At 40.4% G+C, this 23,737-nt stretch overlaps 1 protein-coding gene across 3 annotated transcripts; it reads right to left on the bottom strand.

The window, feature by feature from the left end:
- On the bottom strand, positions 1 to 23,365 carry LOC131222924 (lysM domain receptor-like kinase 3). 3 transcript variants are annotated; one of them, XM_058218165.1, is made up of 11 exons: positions 22,006 to 23,355; positions 21,346 to 21,423; positions 20,536 to 20,829; positions 20,023 to 20,168; positions 10,617 to 10,706; positions 10,378 to 10,483; positions 9,525 to 9,676; positions 9,337 to 9,434; positions 9,046 to 9,193; positions 4,160 to 4,267; positions 1 to 522 (listed from the first exon to the last, which is right to left on the bottom strand). In XM_058218165.1, the coding sequence occupies exons 1-11, from the start codon at positions 22,595 to 22,597 to the stop codon at positions 358 to 360; spliced, it is 1,977 nt and encodes a 658-aa protein (XP_058074148.1). In that variant the 5' UTR covers positions 22,598 to 23,355; the 3' UTR covers positions 1 to 357. The 3 variants fall into 3 exon arrangements, 2 of the variants coding, with proteins under 2 accessions (XP_058074148.1, XP_058074149.1); XR_009160227.1 differs by lacking the exon at positions 1 to 522 and adding an exon at positions 7,522 to 7,894 and having other exon boundaries at positions 22,006 to 23,365; XM_058218166.1 differs by lacking the exon at positions 4,160 to 4,267 and having other exon boundaries at positions 22,006 to 23,363.
- Between the last annotated feature and the right edge of the window lie 372 nt (positions 23,366 to 23,737).

Below are 23,737 nucleotides of genomic sequence, written 5' to 3'. Positions count from 1 at the left end.
TGAACCCGAGGCTGAAGAACACAGATCCTCGATCAAGAGAATCATATGATTCCTCATGCACAGATAAAATTACAAGATTCCTGATCACCACCATGTATTATTCCCTTTACAGTAATCAAACCCTAAGCTTCTCAAATGGCTTGCAAGCCATTCAAAGGAAATCATATCCTTTGCATAATTAGAACATTATGGTACAAAATTTTCTCACACAAAAGAATACAAGCTTTCGATGGAAGAGAAAGGTCTTTTGCAGCAGAGATGTTACTGTCCGTGGATACTCTTTGCTACTATACACACAAAACACACTCAAAAAGATGTAAGAAAAAGGAGACAGTAGAAAAAGGGACTGACTCATCATCACCTTCCTTGTACAAGGCCACTGAAAACTTGGCTGTTTCCAGCAAGGGTTGCTTCCCATTCCACAGAAGACAAGAGGATCTGTGACAGGGAAATCACTACTTGCTTCATGTCCGGTCGTAGAATTGGATCTTCTTCCACGCATTGCTTTGCCAGGATAGCCATCTACAAAACAAGCAGGCGAGGAAAAAGATCAGAGGTGAGTATCACAGCCTTCAGTTTTATAATTGATAAATGCGCTTACAGTAATTCATTTAGGGCTGTTCTGGATGTACCAGAACAGTGAACAGATTTTTTGTCAGAACATAGCAATACCTTGGGCAGGGTGATTGGTGCATTCAAGGCAGACTTCTGTCTCTGTGCCCCAAATCGTAATTCGATGGGTTTCAGGCTAGTCCTGAAATGCAATGAATGACAATGGGGGCATCTTGCCTTCCCCCATACCAAGGGGCATCCAGATTTACCATTGGTTTGTTTGCACCACTCAATCTCAAGGTTGAGCCTACTCTAACATCATGGTATCAACATCGTGGCATCCTCACCAATAGAAAATGATAGGCTACTGTAAGGAATACCTGATGTTGATGCCGTATGCCCTATGTATTCAAATCCAAAATCGCAGTAGTCAAGTAAGGATCAAGAATTTTAGTCTGTTTCTATGATACCCAAATACTTCTATAGGTCAAAATAACAGTGGAAATATGAGACAGATATGCATCAATGAAAGAGTCAACAGTTCTTTAAGATTAACTTTACACATTCTGATACTGTAAACAACCATATTCCCAGACCACCTCTGCATGTATCTGTAGCCGATTTTTTGGGAAATCCCTAGCCATATCCAGATATACTTACCTATATACTACAGGTTTTAAATGCCTTTGGGCCTATAAATAGGGCTAGAGAGATGGCCATTAGAGATGGAATTAAATAGCTATTGTGAACTGGATGGGGGCAGAAGAGAAATTAAGATAGTTTAAAGAGAAAAAGGGTGTTGAAAAATTAAAGGAGAAACTTTGACAGTTTGAACCTCCAAGAGATGTTTTGTATTCTTTCTGAATCGTACATCTTCAACCTCGAAACCTAATTCACAAAATCTACCGTACATCAAAATTTTCATCATATCCACTAGATGACCCGCCCAAACTTCAGACAAGAACCATCAACGTGATCCTCTCGTGACTCTCGATGAATCTACCGATTCATCTTTCGCATCGGACCACGTCTAGGCATATTTCCGAAGATCCCAAAATTCCCAGGAAAACTCCTCCGAGTTAGCAATTCCTAAAAACTAAATAAACTATATACACTCACCTATACCCCACACCGTACACCTTCCACCCTATAGATCACAATCTGCTCATCAATCCACAAAACTAACCATTCATCTACAACCTTATACTTCGAATAACCCAGGGACCACTTGTCTCGTAAATCTATGATCATCGCTTCTTGATCAACCCCTTACAACTATTTGCTCAAAAGAGCTTATTGGAACCGTCCCTTCATCAATCTGAACCACCTAATAGGAGGTTCATCTTGTGCATAAACTTAGGGACGGAGTGCAATCTCTGATCCAGCCCAATCTCTCGTACAAAACCCGAGCCCAAATCACACCAACGCATGTACATGCATGCAACCTAGGAACCCACAAGAATCCTGGCAGCACTCGAACGTAACCTTCCTCGTCATTTTCTTCGTTTCAAAACCCGATTTTGCTATGATCTTAGAGAGCTTCCTTCGAGAACTCACAACTGTCCATTAGAAAGATCATAACCACCCAATACTAGACCACTTAGATCAGTGCTTAACCGATACAACCAACAACAATCTACCGTGCTTTCCTTTCTGTCTTCAACCAATTACCTATTACGGAGGAAAGTTTTAGAAACTACAAGGGACCAAAACAAAAAAAGACCATTTAGACAACTTCTAAATGATTCTGAAATCCCCTATAAGGCTCAAGAATATTCGGACCTCCGAAAATGGGTCAGGAATCTTCATCTCCTCACGGCAACAGTGTCGGCCGCCGTACTCTCCCTCTTTGAAACCCACCAGTTTAAGGAATCTTGATCTTCGATTTGGCGGGCCTCCAAGCTCCCTTCGAAGCATTCAAACCATCTAATAGTGTCGTTTCGGTGGAATCTGTAGGCAGTGCAAATCCACCATTAGAGGGTGTCATCTTCCAAACCGAGAACGGTGAACCATTAATCTCCATTCGTCAATCGAACGGCCAGCAAACTACCCAATTTAAAACCGGAATTTCAAAGCAATGATCCAAGCCCTCCACACCATCAGTGTTTCCGAAACTATCACCAAAATACCACGCCAAAATCTCCCAGCATGCAATCACACGCAACTCTTGTAAAACCGGAGTGAAGAACCAAAATCTTCATAAACATTTTATATAAGGAAACCTCTCGAATGTGAGAGAGATAGAGAGCTTTTCAAACCCTAACATGAGGAAAGGAAGAAATTTGAGAATTTCTGATCATAGGACGAGTTCAGCGCAACCGGGTTGACATTCAGGATAGTTTCAAGTATTGTTGGCTTCAAGTTCGAGCAGGTCCAGCGATGTGTAGTTTGAGATCTGAAACTCCAGCCATGGATTCATGAGGTCTAACACACGCTTGTGCGTGCACGCAGACACACACATAAAGAATACTCTAGCATTGTGATCAAATGAGAGAGAGAGAGAGAGAGAGAGAGAGATCAACTTGTGGTTCATTGTCGGATCTTCATTTAGATTAATCTAACTCTAGATTGAGGCATGACAAGAGGAGATAGAAGAGAGAGCCTTGAACACCCCCACCCCTTAGACATCACCTGCAAAGAGAGAGAGAGAGAGGAGAAAAGAAAAGAAGTACAGAGAGGTTCCATCTCTCCTACCCCTTCCTTCATCGCACCTTCTACACACGTGGGGTCCACTTACATGGACAGTTCAATATGTCTTCCTTAGCCCTAGTCCAAGGGCTAATGTGTTAGATCTCTACCCTCTCCTTCATCTAGGATAAATTGGGGAGAGATCTTCTAGTTGAAGGAATGACATCGACAAAATCCACGGTTCATTGGTGGCATTGATCAAGTAAATTCTAACCATTGGATTTATGTTTTTCCTTTTCTAGAAACTTGAGAATATCTGAATGGGGATCCTTAAAGCTGTAAAATCTAAAATTTGATTTTTGAAACTTTTATTTTCCACTACATTTCGAAAATCCTAACACATACTGTTAAGGACTAGATGTACACACATACACACAGAGTTCCTCATGTCAAGTAATAAACACAAGCACCTAAGTTGGCACCGGGGCGCACACACGTAGCACCACAGGACCTGAAGTGGAAAGGGCGTGCTCAAGTACTTGGCTGCAATGAATAGTAAGAAGCAACCAATACCCATTTACAAAATACCGCTCACATGCCAAGGAGCCCCCACAATCATGCCCAACACTATGCTTTAGTCTAACAATAGTGCGTAACCTAAAGGGAGAATTTACGGACAGTCAAAATCAAAAGAGGTTTCTCTTAGTTTGCACCTATATCCTTTTCACTTTTCTCGGTGGGTTAAGTATCGGTTTAACTCGAAGCTGAATGCTACAACCTATGAATCTAGGGTATCCAGATGGCTCATAATGGATATCATATCTGAAACTTCAACTTATTATGCAAAATCTGTAACTATGCTGCATGGTGTATTTGAGTATCATAGGTGATGAACCCATCCTAACCACTTGGCCATGATGCTTGATGCAATTTGTGCAATTACTAATGATATTAAGTGGAATTAGCATGACATACTCACCTTGTATGCACAGTCATGAGGATACAAATCCATCAAGTTCGGGTCAATGCATTCTTTCAAGCTGGTCATGCTCATTGAATTTGGACAGTTCCTAAGAGCTGCTAACATCTGAAAAATTTCCATGTTAGAAAAGGCAATTTTAACAGAACTAAAGGTCTTTCCACCCAAAATAATAATAATAATCATGAGCTTAAACTGATGTTCAGCAAGAGAAAAATGAGGCACAAGGTGTCAATTTTTAAAGACATTAATAAGAAAAAAAGAAAGAAAAGGCACTCATATAATTGAAGGAAAAAAATGCAAAAAAAACTATGAAAATATTTGTGAACTTGTAATTACTAAGTGTGAACTGCATGGTTAAATGTGTCAGCTCTAAAACTCTGGAGTAAGCAATGGTTCAGCAAAAATAGCTCTTATGGCATTGGGCATGTTGGGATTGAGAACTTGGATAAATAACCATTTGGCAACACAAGTTGCACACCCTTTCTTCTTCTTTTTTTCTTCTTCTTTCCTTTTTTTTTTTACACACCCATCCACGCACACACCCCACATGGGTGCTTGAACCCACAACTTCAGTGTTGAAATGAAGAGCAAGCATCTACCACTGAGCCATGCATCGAGACACAGTTGCACACCTTCCGTTCGTATCTTTCAGAAGAAAGAATATATAACACTATTGTCGATTGGGCACCTAGCTCAAGCATGCATGAGAGATATCCCATGATGAAGGGTGCTTTTGACTGTAAGGTTTTAGCCAGTTATCACGAATTTCCAACTTTTGTGTTTTGCACTGGAAAAGCACCAGAAGGCTTTTGCCTGTACTGATAGTTGATGGCATCCATGGCTTAACCCTGGATATTTGCATGTGGCAAGTGGTGTATGTTAAGAAATTGCAGTGTAATATTGCATGAGTGCATTCTTTGTAATTTTTATAATGTATGCAAATCTTTTAAATAAGACTGAGAACAACTCCTAGATCTCTCTAGATAAACTTGAGAAGATTTATAGAATCTAGATAGCCATGGAATTTGGGAAGCCTACAAATACCCTTTTTATACTTTCAGGGTTAATAAGTCTTTTGGTTTCTTGTTGCCAAAGGCCATACCTTTGCATTTATTCCATCAATTCAAGAAACGATTCCCAAGCTTCAAGGTTCTTTTTCATGGTATTAGAACAGGACCTCTAATCCAACTCTACTTGTTATTCAAGTGGGTAGCCAATATAATCCCTCCATCCACTAGCATTCAAAATGTTTAGAAACAATTCCCAAGCTTCAAGGTTCTTTTCCATGGTATCAAAACAGGACCTCTAATCCAACTCTCCTTGTCATTCAAGTGCGTGGCCATCCGATCGCGTAGACTACTAATCTTATCCGCTCAGTTTGTTTCCATTTTCTTTTTCTTTCCTCTTCTCCTAAATTCTTCAATCAATTTCTTCCCAAATCTCCTTCTTTCCCTTCATTCAATCTCTTTCATTCCAAAAATTAATTTTCTTCGTCTTTTTTTTTTTTTTTTTTCACAAATCACTCATTTTCTCTCCATCTCCAAAATTGTTCTTTTTATTTACTTATTTCAAAGCAATAACCCTCTTAAAATTTTAAAAAACATTTCATCTTTAGCAAAATAAAAAGAATATTGTTTTCTAAGGCCTCTTCTCAAACCTCTTCTTCCTCTGATATTCCTTATCAATTTTATTCCAGCCTGCTACTCTTGCTTTCAAATATTACCAACATAGTTTCCATTAAACTGACAGATCACGATAATCTTTTGTGGAAATGTCAGTTTCTTCTCTCTTTCACCTATAGGGTCTTGAGAAAGTTATTGATGGCCCCTTTTACCTCCTCATTGTCTTTTACCCAAGTCCTCTGCAAACTGAAAATCTGATGCCAGCATTTTGTGGAACAATTGGTATTGTCCTATACCAATGCCACCCTCAGGTTCATATTGAGACAAACTTTACTATCCCCAATCTTAAGCACACACTCTTTATTTGAAGCAACAGCGTCAGTCTCCTCAGTGTGGCTCTTCCTCCGTCACTAACTATTTGTGCAACATCAAGAGCATTTATGATAAACTTGCAGCTATTGATTGTCCTGTCTCTCATATAGACAAATTACACATGGTATGCAGTGATCTTCGACCCAAATACGAGTCATTTTTGATACTCTTCTCTTAGCGTCCACCATACCTACCATTCCTCTCCAGCAAGAAGCACATCCTAAAACCTACTATATGTTGGAGTCCAATCAACCTTCATCCATTATCGCTCATCTTGGCAGTGTTGGTAGGCAATAGTGATGGTTGTAGTGGTTCAGCTCTCGGTGCTCAGTAGGATGGCCAAGGTGGTGGCTATGGCTTCTTTCATGGTATTAGAAGATGTGATGGTCCAGCCAAGGTGATGGTGGCAGAGGTGGTGACTATCAGTCAACCTATATCCATCCCAACAACATTTCTGGTGCATCCCTTCTCAGCGTCAAATCATTTGTTAGATCTGTCATTATCTATGGTAATGGTGTATCAACCTATCTCTAACTGCTTCTTCCTACCAGACTCCACAGGCTCTTGCTGCATTCTATGGTTCATCTTCTCAGTCCGATCAACTTCTATATGCACTCACGACTTTTCGTAATCATTTTATTGCTTCCCATCTGATCACACAATGGTACCCTGATGCTGGTGCTACTACTCACACAAGCAGTGATCTTGGGATGCTTTCTCAGCTTATTCTTTACACTTGTTCAGACACTGTTATTTTGCTAATGGTACTTGTCTTCCTATCTCTCATACTGGATTCATATCCATTCCCTCCACTTGTGGCAGGATAATTATACCCAATATTCTGCATGTTCATCATCTTAACATACATTCTTAACACTCCTTATTCCAGCATCAACATGATATAAGACTACTACTAGTACTTGATTCAAGTATTCATAGAATACTAGGTTTATGTTCCACAACATTTTTTTCATCAAAATATAAAAGAGCAAAGCCTTGAAAAATCTTTACTTGTGTGTGTGTGTAAAATTAATATGCTCAATACATTTTGCAAGTTGCTGAGATTGAAGAAAAAATGAAAATTACTACCAAGTATACTTCTATAGCAGAGGTATCAAATTAGACTTGAATGGCATGTTATCAATTGGTGATACCCATATCTGAATCCAGGTCCTGGATTTAAGGAATACAAAGTCATATCCGTGCTTCCTGTATTTGTTTCTATGTCAGCATTTGGTTATGACAGGTTAAAACTATCAAGACTATTTTTAAGGTTGCAACTATCAAGACTTGCCACTTTTTGAAAGGGAAGGAACATGAACATCCATACACTTAAGAGTTGAGAGTATAGTGGCAGAAAAGTACCTCCGCAACTTCCTAGATGATGTTGCTTACAGAACCCTCGTTCATCACGGTTTATCATTTTTTTTTTCCAAAAACAGAACAGCTATTATGACGCAACAGCAGTTCTTGGTGTTGACCTCTCTTAACAACTGCAATTCCAACCATTTAAAAACTTTTCATTCTCCTCCATTTCTTCCTTTACAGTTATCAGTTCTCTTTTATCCCTCCTCTTGCTTACACAGTTGTTTCCAGCCAGATGTTTGGATAAATGTGTTTCGTTTTCTTATGACCCTCACCTTTGGAAAAAAGCATCCATCTAAAAAACACCTTTCCACTATCCTTTGACTTCTCTATTTTCTGTACCTTCTGGTACTTCTGATTACCAGATCACAATCTGCAAGATATGGAAGATGCCTAAATTGGGATGGGAAATACATTGGCTAAACATGGAAGCTATGAAATGGTCATTCATCACTGTTGTAACCTCATGCTATGCTTTTGTAGTTTACTACAGCAAGCCATTTAGTGAACAATGAACCTATCAACATGATGTCTGCCAAACAGGAGCCATAAATCTTTTGAGACAATTTCATGTGCACAATCACAGGCTGAAGTTTCAGTTAGGAAGAATCTATTTGACTTTCACTCATGCTTAAAGCCTTAAGTGACAAACTATGTAAAGGGACCCCCTGTTAACATCACAATGAATGTTGGTTAAAAGTCAAGAATAACTACTTTGACTCATTTTTCCCTTCGCTGATGGTATAGGTGATGGTTTGTTCGCCATTTAACAATGTTTTTATTTTACAGAGAAAATTACAGAATTGCCACTGAAAGTGAACAATAATTACTTTCTGACTCATTTTGCCCTTGGCTGATGGTGAAAATGTAACATAGGTGATGGTTGTTCTCTTCTTCTTCTTCTTTTTTTCTTTTCTTTTCTTGTTTGGTCATTTAACAAGGTTTCCATTTTAGGGACAGAAAATTGCAGAATTACCTCTCAAATTAGTGATAAAAAGCTCTTCCTGCAAATGACTTCTTCCTTCCAAGGAGAGAAGCGAAATCAGTGGCTTCTTTCTGGAGTAGCCAACCAAAATCCTACTCTCCTTACATCAGCATTTATTGCATGTGAAGGATCCCATTCCTTCGTAAAGTCAGAAGAGGAGGAGGCCTTACATCTTCATTTGTTGCATGTGAAGGATGTTGTTCCTTCATAAGGCAAGAAAAACTCTGAATAATGTTTGTCAACTAGCCACCTCCTTGTAATGGCATTTTATTTTATTTTTTTGGGATTTTGCAGGAAGGTACAATGACCAAAAAGACTAAATAACCAAAAGCTATATTGCAATTTTGCCATCACCATGGGCCAAATGACTCCAAATAATGCTAGGGACTTGTTAATGTATGCTCCACTTATTACAAGGCAAACAAAGATAGCCTGGAACTAAGTTCCTCAAAAATAGTATTCATTTGACGAAATATTGGGTGGATGAATGCAAAATGTACAATATGGTGCCTCCTGAGATTTACGAGAATGGAACTTACAACAGATGCTAATGAGCGCCTTTCAGGATTGACCAACACCTTGCCTTCAGTTCGTGTTATAGCCTCCTTTCCCGATATTAGCTCAAAAAGGACGACACCAAATGCATATACATCACTTTTCGTAGTGGCCAGTCCATCGCTCAAGTATCTGGTAGGGACAAAATTAATGACTGAATAGAAGCTCGCTGTTGGAAGAAATGGTTTTAGTTTGTTACTTTTTTTTTTTTCTTTTTTTTTTTGACATTTTGAATAATCAATAAACCACAAGACAATGCTTCTAGATTTGCTTACTCAGGAGCCAAATAACCAAAGGTTCCTACAACTCTTGTGGTTGAAGCTTCTCCATCGCTGGTTCTTCCAACAAGCTTTGCTAGCCCAAAATCAGAAATCTACTTACGAAGAACATGGTCAATTAGATAAATGTACATGATACCTACAAACACAACTGAAAAATCAAGAACTTCAGTGTTGATGAAAACCTTTGCTCTCAAGGCAGTATCAAGTAAGATGTTGCTTGTTTTGATGTCTCGATGAACATAATGAGCTTTGGTGTGCTCGTGAATGTATTCCAAACCTCGAGCAGCATCAAGTGCAATCTGAACTCTAGCGATCCAGGAAAGGGATGTATGACCTGAATATGCAATGGTGATCAATTGCAAATATCAGAAACCAACCAGACATATATTCATACAGACACAAGAACACACACAAAGCTGTGGAACTTTTAATTTACAGACACGGTATCAGTGAGATTGTAGAGTTTTTAGGTGCCAGAGAACATACACATTTAAGTCAGATACACCCAGAAAAATAGTTCTGGCTGCCAAATGCAGATATGAATGGTTACCAGTGGAGAAGCCTCAAAAGGGTATATTATATGTATTTGTATACTGTCTGTGTATTTTTATATGGGATTTTGGTCCATATGATATTTGTCTGCAGCATAAACAAAAAGGGTCTGTCTTGTTTTAACTTTCCTTTGACAGGCCACTAACAGGAAATTAGGAATGCCTAGTTTCTGCACCAAGAACCACTCACAGCAGGGCCCACTGGGTTGTTGGTACTGAACACCAGAAATCATACACATGTGGTAGAGACTGGGAGACCATCTGGAGGTCTCCTGGAGTGACACAAAACCTGACCTATCTTACCTAAAATCAAAATGTCCATGTCATTAACATTCAGACATACAGACAAAAAGAAGTGCCTGCTTTTAGCAGGAAAAAAAAAAACTCAAGGGAAACTACTAAAACTATGAGGTTGCACAAAAGCAAGATCCATACAGGCAGTGCTATAAAAACCTTGCATCAGTTAATGAACATGTGATCTTACCCTTGCTTTGAGGATCATGTAGATGACTTCTAAGGGAACCTTTATGAGCATACTCATAAACAAGGAAGAGCTCATCATCACTTGCCGCATAACCAATCAATTCTACCTTGACAAATAAGGTCAAAATCAGATTCTTAGTTTTAAAAAAAAAAGAAGAAGAAGCTGAAATCAATGAGAAAGTGAGGTTGAAGAAAAAAACAAAAAAATCAAAGCCGATTCAAGAGTACAGGGAGCAATACCAAGTTTGTGTGATGAACCTTACAGAGAATTTTCATCTCTGCCATAAATTCTTTAGTCTTTGTAGCAGTCATTCTTTTGATTGCAACCTCCTAAAAAATGATTCATTGTTAAAATCAATGAAATTGTAAAGGAAAAAAAAAACCCGCAAATTTATCATCATCGTCATCATTATCATCATCTAAGCCCTACCCCAACTAATTGGGGTCCAGCTACATGCATCTTTTTTCCACCATTCCACTCTATCAAGGGCCATAACTTCATTTAGGGCATAGGTCATCAATTCTTTTCTTACTACTTTCGCCCACATCTTTTTGGGCCTTCCCCTTGCCCTTTTAGAGCCTTCAACTTGTACAACTCACCCCTTCTAACCGCGTTGTGCTTTGGCTTCTATTGCACACAGTGTTCGAAGTATTGGTATCGCTACAAGTTTCGCTGTCCAGGGATACAGAAACAATATCGATATCGCCGATAATATCGCTGATAACTAGAAATGCGGGGAAACATGGGAAAAATGGTGGAATTTTCAGCAAAACTTCAGGAGATGTTAAAATGTACATATTTGGATATTTAGAAATACAAAAAATTGTAAAAAGAATACATAAATAACAAGTTTCTATTTAATGGAGCCTTAAAAACATGTGTTCTTATAAGAAATGAGTCCAACCATCGTATCCAGCCGATTTAATCATCCAAACCTTCTATGCAAACATCCATCGATATTGCAAAATATCAACAACATATGATATTTCACTAAGAAATCATCAACAACTGGAAAGGAAACAAAAGATTGTAGTCTCAATATTGCACGTATTGTGATGTCAATAACATCAAGATATTATCAATATTATCAATGACAAATTGAACACCACATACAACCATGTGTCCTCTCATAAACAAAATTTTGATGATATCAATACATTGGCGATATTATTGAAATATCGTTGATACACTTACGATACAATCATTACCTAGAATTTACATAGTTGAAAATATTGGTGATACATTGGCGATATTGATGCATTGGCAATACAAGCGACATCGAGAATTTACATAGTTGAAAATATTGGCGATTACATTAACGCTATTGATATGTTGGCAATACTTAGCGATGCATTGTAAATACCTAGAATTTCTGATACTACCAGAGTTATCGGTATTGCTACCAGTGTTATCGGTATCGCTGAGCTCGAGATAAAGATAATATCGGAGATATTTTGATAATTTCAAAGATAATTCAAACAATGGTTGCACATGACAAAACCATCTAAATCTACTTCCCTCATCTTGGTGCTACTCCTAAATTCCCTCGAATGCATTCTTTTCTAACTCTATTCTTCCTTGTCTTGCCATTCATCCATCTCAACGTCCTCATTTCAGCTACAAATCATATGAACATGATGTTCCTTAACTTGCCAACATTCTATCCAATAAAGCATGTCTGGTCTTATAGCTACCCTATAAAATTTCCCTTTCAATTTGAGTGGTACACGACGATCACATAAAACTCTATAGGCACATATCCATTTCTTGCCTTGCTTGATTTTTTTATTTTTATTTTGAAAGATTAAGAGTGTCTTATTATTATTATTTTTTTATATAAAAAAAAAAGGCCAAAAGGTGAGCTACGACAAAAACATTGCCTCACAGACCTATCACGAGGTTGAAGGCCTTAGAACAATTGAACCAAGAAAATACATCTAACTTTTCTTTCTCAAAAACATCGTCTTTTGACCCACACTTGTCCTGGAAGAAGTGATTTTTCCTTTCCCTCCTCAAAGCCCAAATGACTGCCAACATAACTAACCTACACACTACCCTACCTTCACCCCCACCTCCTCCCCCATGCCATTCAAGGAACAACTCACCAATAAAACCTGGCATCACCCATGAAATCTTGAAGCAAACCAAGAACCTATTCCATACCATACCTTCCTTGCAAATAGATAGAGGATGAACAAGTAGGTCACCGACTCCTCATTCTCTATGAACTTTAGGCAATAATTGGGAATCAACATCAATCTCTTTTGCAAGTTGTCAACTGTGAGCACTCTATTCCTTCCTAGAATCCAATCAAAAGTTGCCACTTTAAGACGGGCTCTGTAGGACCAAACGAAAGACGTATAAAATCCAATTCCTTTGATTGACTTCCACCCAATAACCTTTTTTTTTTTTTTCTTGAAGTATGACTATTTTATTATCAAATGGCAAGGCCGAAAGAATACAAGAAAAACAAAAACCCACTACGCACTTAAAACGCTATAGCCCATTCAAGAAAGAACCTTCATCCCTAGAAGAGGTCGCTGCCCATTCAACAACACTTGCTTTTACCCCCAAAAAACGACACCGCTTGGATTACCGCAAGCATCTCTAAAACATCTGTTGTTCTGCTCTTTCCTAAGAGCCCAAAGCCTAGCCAGTAGAGAGCCTCCAAACTAATGATCGAAGATTACCAGGGCCACTATCATGCCATTGCCTGAAGAAGCCTTCGATTGACATCGGCATAACCCAAGAGATTCCAAATGGCCCGAAGAAGCTTCCCAAACTGTTCTAGAAAAAAGACAACGCAAGAAAAGATGATTCACCGACTCTTCATCTTACCAACACAAAGGGCAAGTATTAATGATGACAAGACCCCTCTTCCTTAAATTGTCAATCATCAGCACACTATTCCATCCAACTAGCCATGCAAATGCTGCCACCTTGGAGGGGGCTCAATAGGATGAAAGAGTGAAAGTATGCACTTTCTCAAATACACTAGGGCCCTCTGAAAGCATAGAAAACAAAGACGTGACTAAGAATTTCCTAGAATTGGTCCCCAACCACAATACCGCATCATTCTCTTCCGAGAGAGAAACCCCCAATAGCTGATTTACGATAATTCTTCTATTTTGGGTCAAGAAGATCCCTTCTACATAGGGGAGTCCAAATTCCCTGATTCGTGCTCGCTGATCCAGAGATCCTACCAGAACCTAATCCACATCCTGTCACCGCACAAAAACCTAACCCCTTTCTAGAAATTCTTTATCACTCTACCAACTGCCTTCCGTATTACAGAGGTCCTATAAGAATATGAGTCCTTAACCCACCATTGCCCTTCTTCAACACCATATTCACTTACAATCACCTCCCTCCATATTCTCTGTCTCCACCCCAAATCTCCACAGCTATTTCTCAAGCAAGCAAGATTCATCTTATCCAATTTCTTTGTCCCCGCTCCCACTTCCTAGTATGGTTTGCACAACTCCTCCCACCTGAGACGGTGAAATTTTTTCTTCACTTCAACACCTTGTCTAAGAAAATCACACCTCAACTTTTCCAACCTATCCAACGTTATCAATGGACATTTGAATAGGGACATATAGTAGATTGGAAGGTTTGATGATGCAGCTTTAATCAATGTCCTCCCTCCCGAGGACAAATGTCAACCTTTCCACCTGAATAGCTTCCTTTCAACCCTTTTGATGACATTGTCCCACGAATGCTTGGCCATTTTATCAACACACAATGGGAGCCCAAGGTACATTGATGAAAAGTCCCTAGCCCAACACCCAAATATCGTTGCTAGCCATCCTACCTCTTCTTGGGACATGCGGATCTCCAGCATCTCACTCTCTGAATATTCATCTTTAGCCCATAAACCACCCCAAAGCACCTCACCATCTTCCAAAGGTTGTCCACCATTCCATCCTCAACATCACAAAAGATGATCATGTTGTCAACAAAATAAAAATGAGATAACTAGATGTTAGCTTCCTCCACTCTGAAGCCACTTACCAACCCAACATACTAACCTTTTTCCAGCATCTTACTCAATGTTTCCGCCACCCCCATGAACAGAAAGGGAATAGCAGCCTAACCCAAGAATTGGTTAAAGGATAGATTGTCCAAACTAAGGATGAACATAACCTTCATATAATATTAACTCCTTATAAAACTTCACAATTGAGTCGTAAACCTAATCCTTTTCCTCAATCCTAGTGCCATCCACTACCACACTATGGATTAATGTTGTTCCTTGCCCTAGCGTTTGCAATTCCATGGAAGAATTTAGTATTCTTGTCTCCTCCAAACCAAGTCAGGTGAGATCGTTGCCTAAATCTCTTCTTCCCTTAGATGCTTCTAATCTTGTAAGGACATGGTAGCACGCCTTGCCTTCTCCACCTTTGAGACCTCCCTGCTCTCCTCCTTAAGATCAGGGGCTTGGATCTCTTAAAGAATTGACTCCATTTCCACTTCACCCCTTAGCACCTCCCTCCTCCAACCATTTATCTTCCCCTTTAAAAGTTTTAGTTTTTGAAAGAGTCTGCAAAACCATCAACTTGGAAGGAGTTCCACCATTCCTTAACAAGCGCCGGAAAACCCACCACCTGAAGCCCCATCAACTCAAACCGAAACGGGTTGGGCCTCCTATTGTCCCCAACAACCGCCACCAAGATCAAGTAATAGTCGAATACCAACCTCGGAGGCCACTCTACCGAACCATTAGATACTTCTCTACCCACTTGGAAGAGACAAGGAACCAGTCCAACTTGCACCTAATTGCTTTCTCTTGCCCATTCGTCCGAGTGTACTCTATGTCACCCATGAGGAGGTCCACCAATTCATTATGAGTCACCCAATCAAAGAAGTCTCGCATGCTTCTTGAAATCCGGCTGCCTCTAGATTTCTCATGAATAAATCCTATCACGTTGAAATCACCCTCGACGCATCACAGCCTCTGCAATCTTTGCCGAATGTCATCTAGTTCCTCCTAAAAAGCCGAACACAACACTACGTTGTTCAGACCATAAACAACTGTGAAAACCCATCTGAAGCCCGATGATGCCTCCCTTAACAACACTAACAAAAAGTACAACACGCACCACGTGCCCTCCTTCCACGGGGAGGAATTTCATACCACTAGAACATCTCCAGTTGATGCCAATGCACTGAGGGCCACCCTATCCTTCTATTTTCCGCCCCATAATTAGTCCATCATCTTCACGTCAACAACATGGAACTTGGTTTCCGATAATGCTACTATCAGAGCCTTGAATTGCAAACACTTCCTTAATTTGAATTCTTTTCTCCCTAGTCCCTAACCTAACATTCCAGCTGATAATCTTCATTGGTGCACAGTTCTTGTTTCCTTTCCCCTTCTCACTCCTATCTGCAGCCCCAACATCACAGTTAACTAATGCTTGACAACTCTCCAAATGTCTTCTCCCTCTATGGATCTTTGAACCTTCCTCATATCACCACCCCTTATTTGCCCTCCTCTTTCCTCCACGAAATGAACCAACACGATAATATCTTCATCATAATCCTCGAATGTCAACTGCACCAACCTTCCAACGTGACTAACAGCATCTTTAATATGTTTCATGCCTCGGGCCATGCACATAAGGCTCTTGTTCTTCCAAGTGAGTGAAAGTTTGGTGTTCACCCTTGGACTAGGTAAGAACCCCTCCCCCTCGACACCTTGTACTGATGCAGGACATGAAATTCAAGTATGATGTGCAAGATTTTTCAGGATTTAGATCACACTAGTTCAAAAACAATTACACAAAATTCCACATCCCACACAAAAGTTCAAACACTCAATCAAGGGGAATCTTATGCAGATTCAAACCTACATATGCTAGGGCCGGATCAATCAAAATTATAGACCAAACAAAAATTAAAGGAGGATAAATTCATTCACACATGCACAGAAATAATTCCCCCAATCCAAGGGATTCAAAAATTTCAATTCAGGAAACCCTAAGGTTGAAGAAAGGGCATAAAATTGGGGATTTGAACAATTTAGGGTTAGGTTTAGGAATTTTGGGTGAAAGCAGGGTGAAAGAGAGGAGAGATATGAACCAGAGAAGTACCGCACACGTGGATAACAACTATGGCCCAAACGCACGTGCGTGTGATCCCGGTTGCACGTGTGTAGGGCCCACTATTTAGAAAAAGGCCACCTTAGCCCTGGTCAGCCAGGGATGGACTCCAAAATTTTCAAATCTTAGCTCGATCCGATGCACAATTTGTGCGTGGTGCTCCGCCGAAGTTTCAACCATCTTGCAGGGCCAAATTCCAGAAATCTACTGTAGATGGGGAAACACCTGCAAATATTGATGGATTTGCAGATGGAATGCTTGTAGGAAAGAGAAATATGGACGGTAGAAGGTGGGGGCAAATCGGAATAGGTGTGGCTTTGCACCAGGGTAGTTAGCCCTTCGAGGAAGGGAGGGTTTCACACCCAATTGAATCTCCACAACTCAGGAATTTAAAGGAGCAGAAAAATGCAGAAATTTTATTAATCTTCATTAAATTAAAAAAACTACAATGGGTGCCTATTTATAATAAAACCCTATACCCCAAAACTCGTGCCATGTGCGCAACCTATTACTTGGCGACAAAGTAATCAAAAATAACAACTAATCAAAGCAATCTAAACCGTCCATGGTACTCCTAGTAACAATAATAAGCAAAGTAAAGTAATAAAAAATAACAACTAATCAAAGCAATCTAAACCGTCCATGGTACTCCTAATAACAATAATAAGCAAAACCTAAAGTACTAAATTAATTGGAATAGTGGGCCACAATCATAAGAACCCATAGTGGGATTCACATGACTATCGGGTCCACTCCAACGAACCAAAACGCAACTCTCTAACTAGGAGGCCCTCCCTGGACGTCACCATCGATCCAAATCGATGGTGGGTCCCTCCTCGTTGCGTACGTGCGTAGGGGGCGTGCATGTGCGTGAGATGTCCCCATCACGTACCTTTCGCAAATGTGAGATATCTAATGCCTCCTCCAAAGAATCCCCAAATCTAGATTTTCCTCCCTTCCCCTCTATCACTGGCATAAACCACATGGATGTTGTCTTCAAGGAGACCACCGCGGGGGACTGCTCCACCTCACCATGGATCACGACCCACCTTGCAAGACACCCTCCAGGCTGGAACCTATCTCTATCCGTTGAGGAGAAGCAAAGCTCCACATGCCAGAAGAGAAGAATGAAAGAGATTTCATGATGGGGACATCATGCGCACACGCACACGCACACCACCACCCCTACGCACGTACGTGCGCAGGACCCCACCATCGATCTGGCTTGATGATGACGTCTAGGGAGGGCCTTCTAGCTAGAAGACAAGTTTTGGTTCAAAAAAAGTGGGCCCGATAGTCAAGAAACGCTCATCATGGGATCTCATGATCGTGGCCCACTCGTCGGATTGATTTCATATTTTATGTTTTGCTTATTGTTATTATTTAGAACATTGTAAACGCTTTAGATTTCTTTATTTGGTTTTTATTTTAGTTTACTTTATCGCCAAGTAATAGGTTGCACACATGATGCGAGTTTTTGGGGTATAGGGTTTTCCCTATAAATAGGCACCCCTTGTAGTTCTTTTCATTCATTCAAGTTTAATAAATCCCTGCTTTATTTTTCTGCTCTCTTCGTGAGTTGTGGAAGAATTCAAAAGTGAGTGTGAACCCCTCCCTTCTTCGAAGGGCTAACTACCGTGGTGCGAAGCCACGTCTATCCCCATCCGCCCCTACCCTCTTCCATCCATATCTCTCATCTTCTATCATCATTATTGCTTTGCATTTTTCAGCTTTTGCAACTATTCATCCCCCTACAACCAGTTTCCAAAATTTGGACCTGTAGGAGGGCTAAAACTTCGGCGGAGTACTACGCCTCGACCTTACGTCGGATCGTCATCAAACTTGGAGGGATTGGAGGTCTCCCTTGGCAGACAAAGGCTTAAGTGTCACTTTGGGGAGGCGGGCTTCCATCACACGTGTGGCCAGCCCACTCGCGTACGTGCGTCAGCCCTGGGCCACCATCTACACGCAGGAGCTTTCTCCGGGTCAGGTTTTCCTCTAGTTTTCCTCTTTTCATACCTATTTCCTAAACCCTAGCCTTAGTTTACATTAGCCCTAATTTATTTGCCCCCTTTTTTCACCCTAGGGTTCCTTGAATTGAAATTGGGGAATCCCTTGGATTATGGACTGATTTTTATGCATGTGTGGTTGATTTCTATTTCCTTTTGACATCGTTTGGTTTATAATTTTTATTGGTCCAATTCTAGCCTGTGTCGGCCTGGACCAGCATAGATTCCCCTTTTTAATTGAATGATTTGGATTGTCATGTGGGATGTGGAATTTGTGTACTGTTTCTGAATTGGTATGATCTAAGCCTGAATTCTTACACATCATACTTGAATTTCATGTCCTACATCACTTCGGAGAAGAGAGAACGATAGGGAGACTTGGCTCTCCCCTCACCCTTCTCCCTTTCTCCTCGGCTCAAATGATATTAACAGGCCTGAGAAGGCCTCACACATGAGAGGGAGTAAGTTAAGTGGCACATGAACAACGAGAGAGGGAGAACTCGCACGCTCTTAGATTACCATAGAAGTCAGCTCCTGGAGCTTCTCTCTTGGACTCATGATAGCCCGTTCGCCGATTGTGCTGGTGGTGTCAACACCAAACCCAACTCTTTGATCTCTCCCTACTCTATTGAACCGACTAAAGTACTCTCTGAGTAGCCAACCGGACTCCAAGCCTTCTCTCTCCTACCATTCATCTCCTCACTCTCTGCCTAGTCAAACGTGTGTCCTGAGCCTTTAGAGAATTTGATTTGAACCTACTCCAAGCCAGCTACCTCTTGCTCCGAGACAACTTACATCTCCATGGCTTGCCATCCTCACGAAGGTAAAACTACGAAGCTTTGAAGATCAGAAAAGTTCACTCTAATTCTCCGAATAATCCACCATAAATAACATCAAAAGCTCCGTGAGGGGACCACCCGTAACACCCTTCTCCCTCCTTGTCCACCATTCTCCTTTGCCATTTCTCTTCAACAGGCTTCAACCTCTTCTCTCCAAACTGCAACTCACATCACCCTTCCTGGATTTCCCCCCTCTTCTCAATACCTATGCTTCCGACTCGCCTCCTCTCCATGCCTTCAATTCGTATCTCCTACCTTCACCGAAGCTCCGATCACTTCTCGAGGATAGGTTTTGATTTCCTTCTGCTGCTCAGCTTCAGCCTCGCATCTTTTTCTAAATCCGATGCTTTCTCCCCACTTGAATTCCATGGGAAACATCCTTCTCAATCTCTCCACTCAAGAATTATCAACCCGAGCTATGGAAAGTGGTCATTTTGGGAGACTTCTTGGTCTGCTATCTTTACTAATTCCTCATTCTCACTCCCATTGCAACTAAAATTGCACTCCATATACTCTGTATTAGTCCGGCTAATTTTAAATCCTTTAGATTCTAAAGCACCCCTCTATAAGTTTAGCTTTGTGTTTACGCTCTCCCTCATCTTGTCAATCAAACTATGTCATCTGCAAACAACATACACCATGTGTGTGTGTAACAAACCAGCAAAAATACAAGCAGTAAATGAAGCTGCAGACCTGGTCACGAAGAACTGCAAAACATACAGAACCATATCTCCCATGCCCAATCAGATTAGAATCAGAGAAACCATCAGTTGAAGAAAGAATTTCCTCGTATGTGAAAACAACAGGCTTCTCCATGTCAAGTACATCAGTCATCATAGCTGCACAGAAAAAGATGAGAAAACTAGAGTCACATCTTAGCTCAAGGAAGAAAATGAATACACCAGAACAAAAAGGGTTCTATCATTAGCAGACAGAACTAGTCAGTAGCATAATCAAGAGGATCATGATTTCTTAAAGAACTGGCACGAAAAACCCACTGCAGACTAATGTCTGAACCCGTTGAAAAGTTAATCCAAGAAGCCAATTATGCATGGGCAGAAACAGATCATTTGAATCTTTTGCACTCTCCGCAACTAAGATATAATACTGGAGGAAATAATATAAAAAGATGAAACAATAAATTTACAGTTGGATATCCTAGCAAGGTAGTTTTGCTGCTATTGAATCTGATGGATAGTTTAAGACCTTTAGGAATACTCATCTGGTGATTGCCGGTATCCACTGTGGTTGGCTTCCAATCCACGGACTTGCAGCAGAGGTACCTTCCTGAACCATTACAGAAACTTGTCCTCCGAAGGATCCGAAATTTATGAGAGCTTGTTCTATCAGGATCTTTTTCGCGGCTCTCTTGTGTGCAGCACATCAATGACTTGCATGAAATACAGACAAGTAGAGCCACGAGAATCAGAACTAGACCCACTCCCAGGCTCCCTAGAATCCATCCATATGGGAAATGAGCAGAATGGTGATTTTGATTCACTGCAAAACAGGTAAATGCAAGTTACTATATATTTGTAATAACAACAAGGGAAAGCAGTCTAACATATCACAACTGAGAATGACAAGAACCAAGACTCGACCTGTTATCTCATCTAGCACCACCACTACCCATAATGAATAGTTAGAAAGAAAATTAACTTCCGATTGTACATGATCAGATTGTTAATTAGTTATGTCAGTTCAAAACTCTAGGAATATGTTTTGCTAAACACAAATGGCAGTTTCATTATTGCGGAGTCCCCCGTACTGAATTGGGTATCATGAAAGAATGCAATATATTACATATCACTTGTCTTAAAAGCTTCTTGACTCAATCAGGTGCTTCCCATATCAATAGCTATGAATTCTCATCCATCACCAAATTTCAAGATCACTCAATAACACAATAAAATAACAAAAAAATTTGACCCATTTATTCAGTAGTTTCAAAAAGGGAATGTAAAGAATGAATCATAAAGGGAATGCTATATTGCCAAAAGAATGAATCATCTGTACCTGAGAAGTTGTAAATGGACGTAGCAGGAGCAGGGGCAGGGGAAATCCCCTTCTTTACAGAATAAGGTACGCCAGGAACTACAAAAGCAAAATTATTGCCAAAAGTTAGAGACACTTCAAGGTGAGGAAAAACCATAGATTAGTTAACCCTTGAATTCTACCTTTCGAATATATGTGGCAAGCATAATAGCACAACACGGACAGAAGTAATACATACGATAAATAAAAATTTAAAAAATAAAAAATAAAAAATAAAAAATGGTATGATGATACATATTGCATGGAAGTTCCAATGAAGCTTGGTCCCCACTATGCATATGGAAAATGTGTGTGGTGATTGTTGTTATTGATCAGGTAGACCACCAAGGGTGGGACATGAACCAAAAATCAGTGTGATGGGACGATCTCAACCATCTGGTCATTATTAATGCATTGAATGTTCACCCTTTTTTATTAACTGCTCGATTTTGTATTAGCCATCCATCTGCAGGCCAGTAATTGGATGGTTACCACTGTCCAACCACCTTCATTGTTGGCCTATGACCCATTCCAACAAATAAATATAGGTTAATATTTGAATCTGATTTGCACTTAATAGTTCAGGGGTGCGTAGATCTTCAATAGAAAATGATAGAATTCATGATGTAGGAAAAGGCAGACCTGAATTCAGTGGGATGTAATATACATCCCCCACCGAAACGGTATCAGGATCTGAAATTCCATTCGCCGCCTCAATGCTATCCATGCTCACGCCAAATCTACTCGCCAACGATTCAATGGTATCCCCATCCTGCATTACATAACTCAACAAATAATTCCACAGCCTGCTTGAGCACCCACACAAGAGGTGCAGAGAAATCACTGCACCCGCACGGGCTGTACGTGATGAATTGACCAGGACTGTGAGCCCTCCATATGCTTCCGTGACCATCCTGTAAACATATCCTTCCTCCTCCTTCACCGTAAATGTCGTATTCGTCAAATACTTCTTGGCCTGCTGGGCGCATGAACAGTTCTTCTTGATGAAAAGGTACCCTCGATCATCACCATCCTCGACTGTGATGTCTTCGGGCAAGACGTCGAACATACTCTGGATTTCAGAGATGGGTTGGTGCGGACTGGGATTGTATGCGAGGAAGGATGTGCAGAGACGGGTGGTATCGGAGCAATTCAGTGGTGTGGGAGAAGAAAGTGAAGTGTCAAAGCTGAGGAATGAGAGGAGAATACAGAGGGAGATCTGAAGGAGCCTCATCAGAATTCCGAGATAGTTTGTACTTAAAATGAGTTATTTCCACGGAAAGGCGACCAACCACAAAGGGATTGTTAGATGGAATGGTGAAAACGGAACTACAGATAAGAGTGAAATGATTAGGTGATGGAAGAAGAGGCAAAAGGAGGAACGATGAGTTATCGACAGTTAGAAGGCGACGCACGTGATGAAGACGAGAGAATCAGACATCGTAATTCTGGAAATTCAGCTCAAATAGTGGAAATCTGGATAAAATGAAAAGATCAGACATGGATTTGAAATAAACGAAGAAGATCGACAACAATCTCTTAGAACAGAGTAGAAATTCCAGACAGAAATGGTTGTCGAGGAACAATTAAGGGGAAAATGCAAGAAAATTTGCAGTTTTTAGTTCATACCAAATCACAGGCGGCTTCGATTTCAACCAAAGACGATTGATTTAAAAAAGATGAAGAAGAAGAAGAAGAAGAAACAGATTACCTAGATGAAATCTGGAGAGAGGGCGTAGATGAGCAGATAGAGATATAGAGACAGAAGAAAGAGAGATTGCAGATGAGAAAAGCGGAGTGAGGTGAAGAGAAGAAATCGTAGCTAAAAATGGCGGAGGGGTTGAAATGAAATGAAATTCGGAGGATGAATTTCTGGTGAATTTGGAGTGGATTTGGGGAGAAACAGAAGGGGGTGAAGGGATTTGGGTTTTGAAGGAGGACAATGGAATCATACTCTCAAACTACACTGCTTCTCTTAACTGTGGGCCCGTGTGGAGTTAAAAATAAATAAATAAAGAGTAAACGGACGACCTGAAAAGATCAAGAGGAGACTGCTTTTTTCTAGGTCAGCAGTGACCTCGTTTTGACCCGATATTACTGAATAGAGATGGTACGGTAGAGCAGGTAGAACTGGAATATGGTAGAGCCGTCTCTCAGCGTTATACATGAAAAGGTTTTCCATCAATCTAGACTGTCCAACTAGTGGACCTCGTTATGGATGGACTTGTATTTTTTTAATTATACTTATCAGAAGACTGTAATCATCATTAATATTTACTTTCTAGAGCTTAGTTTTGACTGTTAACTGTTTTTCTGCTCACCGTCGATTTGAAGGCCACCGTTTAGATTAATAGGAGCGTCTTATTTATGTGTA

The sequence above is a fragment of the Magnolia sinica genome, chromosome 13 (genome assembly GCF_029962835.1).
Source record: "Magnolia sinica isolate HGM2019 chromosome 13, MsV1, whole genome shotgun sequence".
NCBI lineage: Eukaryota > Viridiplantae > Streptophyta > Magnoliopsida > Magnoliales > Magnoliaceae > Magnolia > Magnolia sinica.
Note: the sequence above shows the minus strand (reverse complement) of the source record. Positions and strands in the feature narration are given on the sequence as shown.

Coding starts and splice junctions, on each gene's coding strand:
- LOC131222924 (XM_058218165.1), bottom strand. CDS start 22,597: ATGAGGCTCCTTCAGATCTCCCTCTGTATTCTCCTCTCATTCCTCAGC. Junction 20,169..20,535: donor CCAGATGAGTATTCCTAAAG/GTCTTAAACTAT, acceptor TTTTCTGTGCAG/CTATGATGACTGATGTACTT. Junction 4,268..9,045: donor GGCGCTCATTAGCATCTGTT/GTAAGTTCCATT, acceptor GAAATTTTTCAG/ATGTTAGCAGCTCTTAGGAA.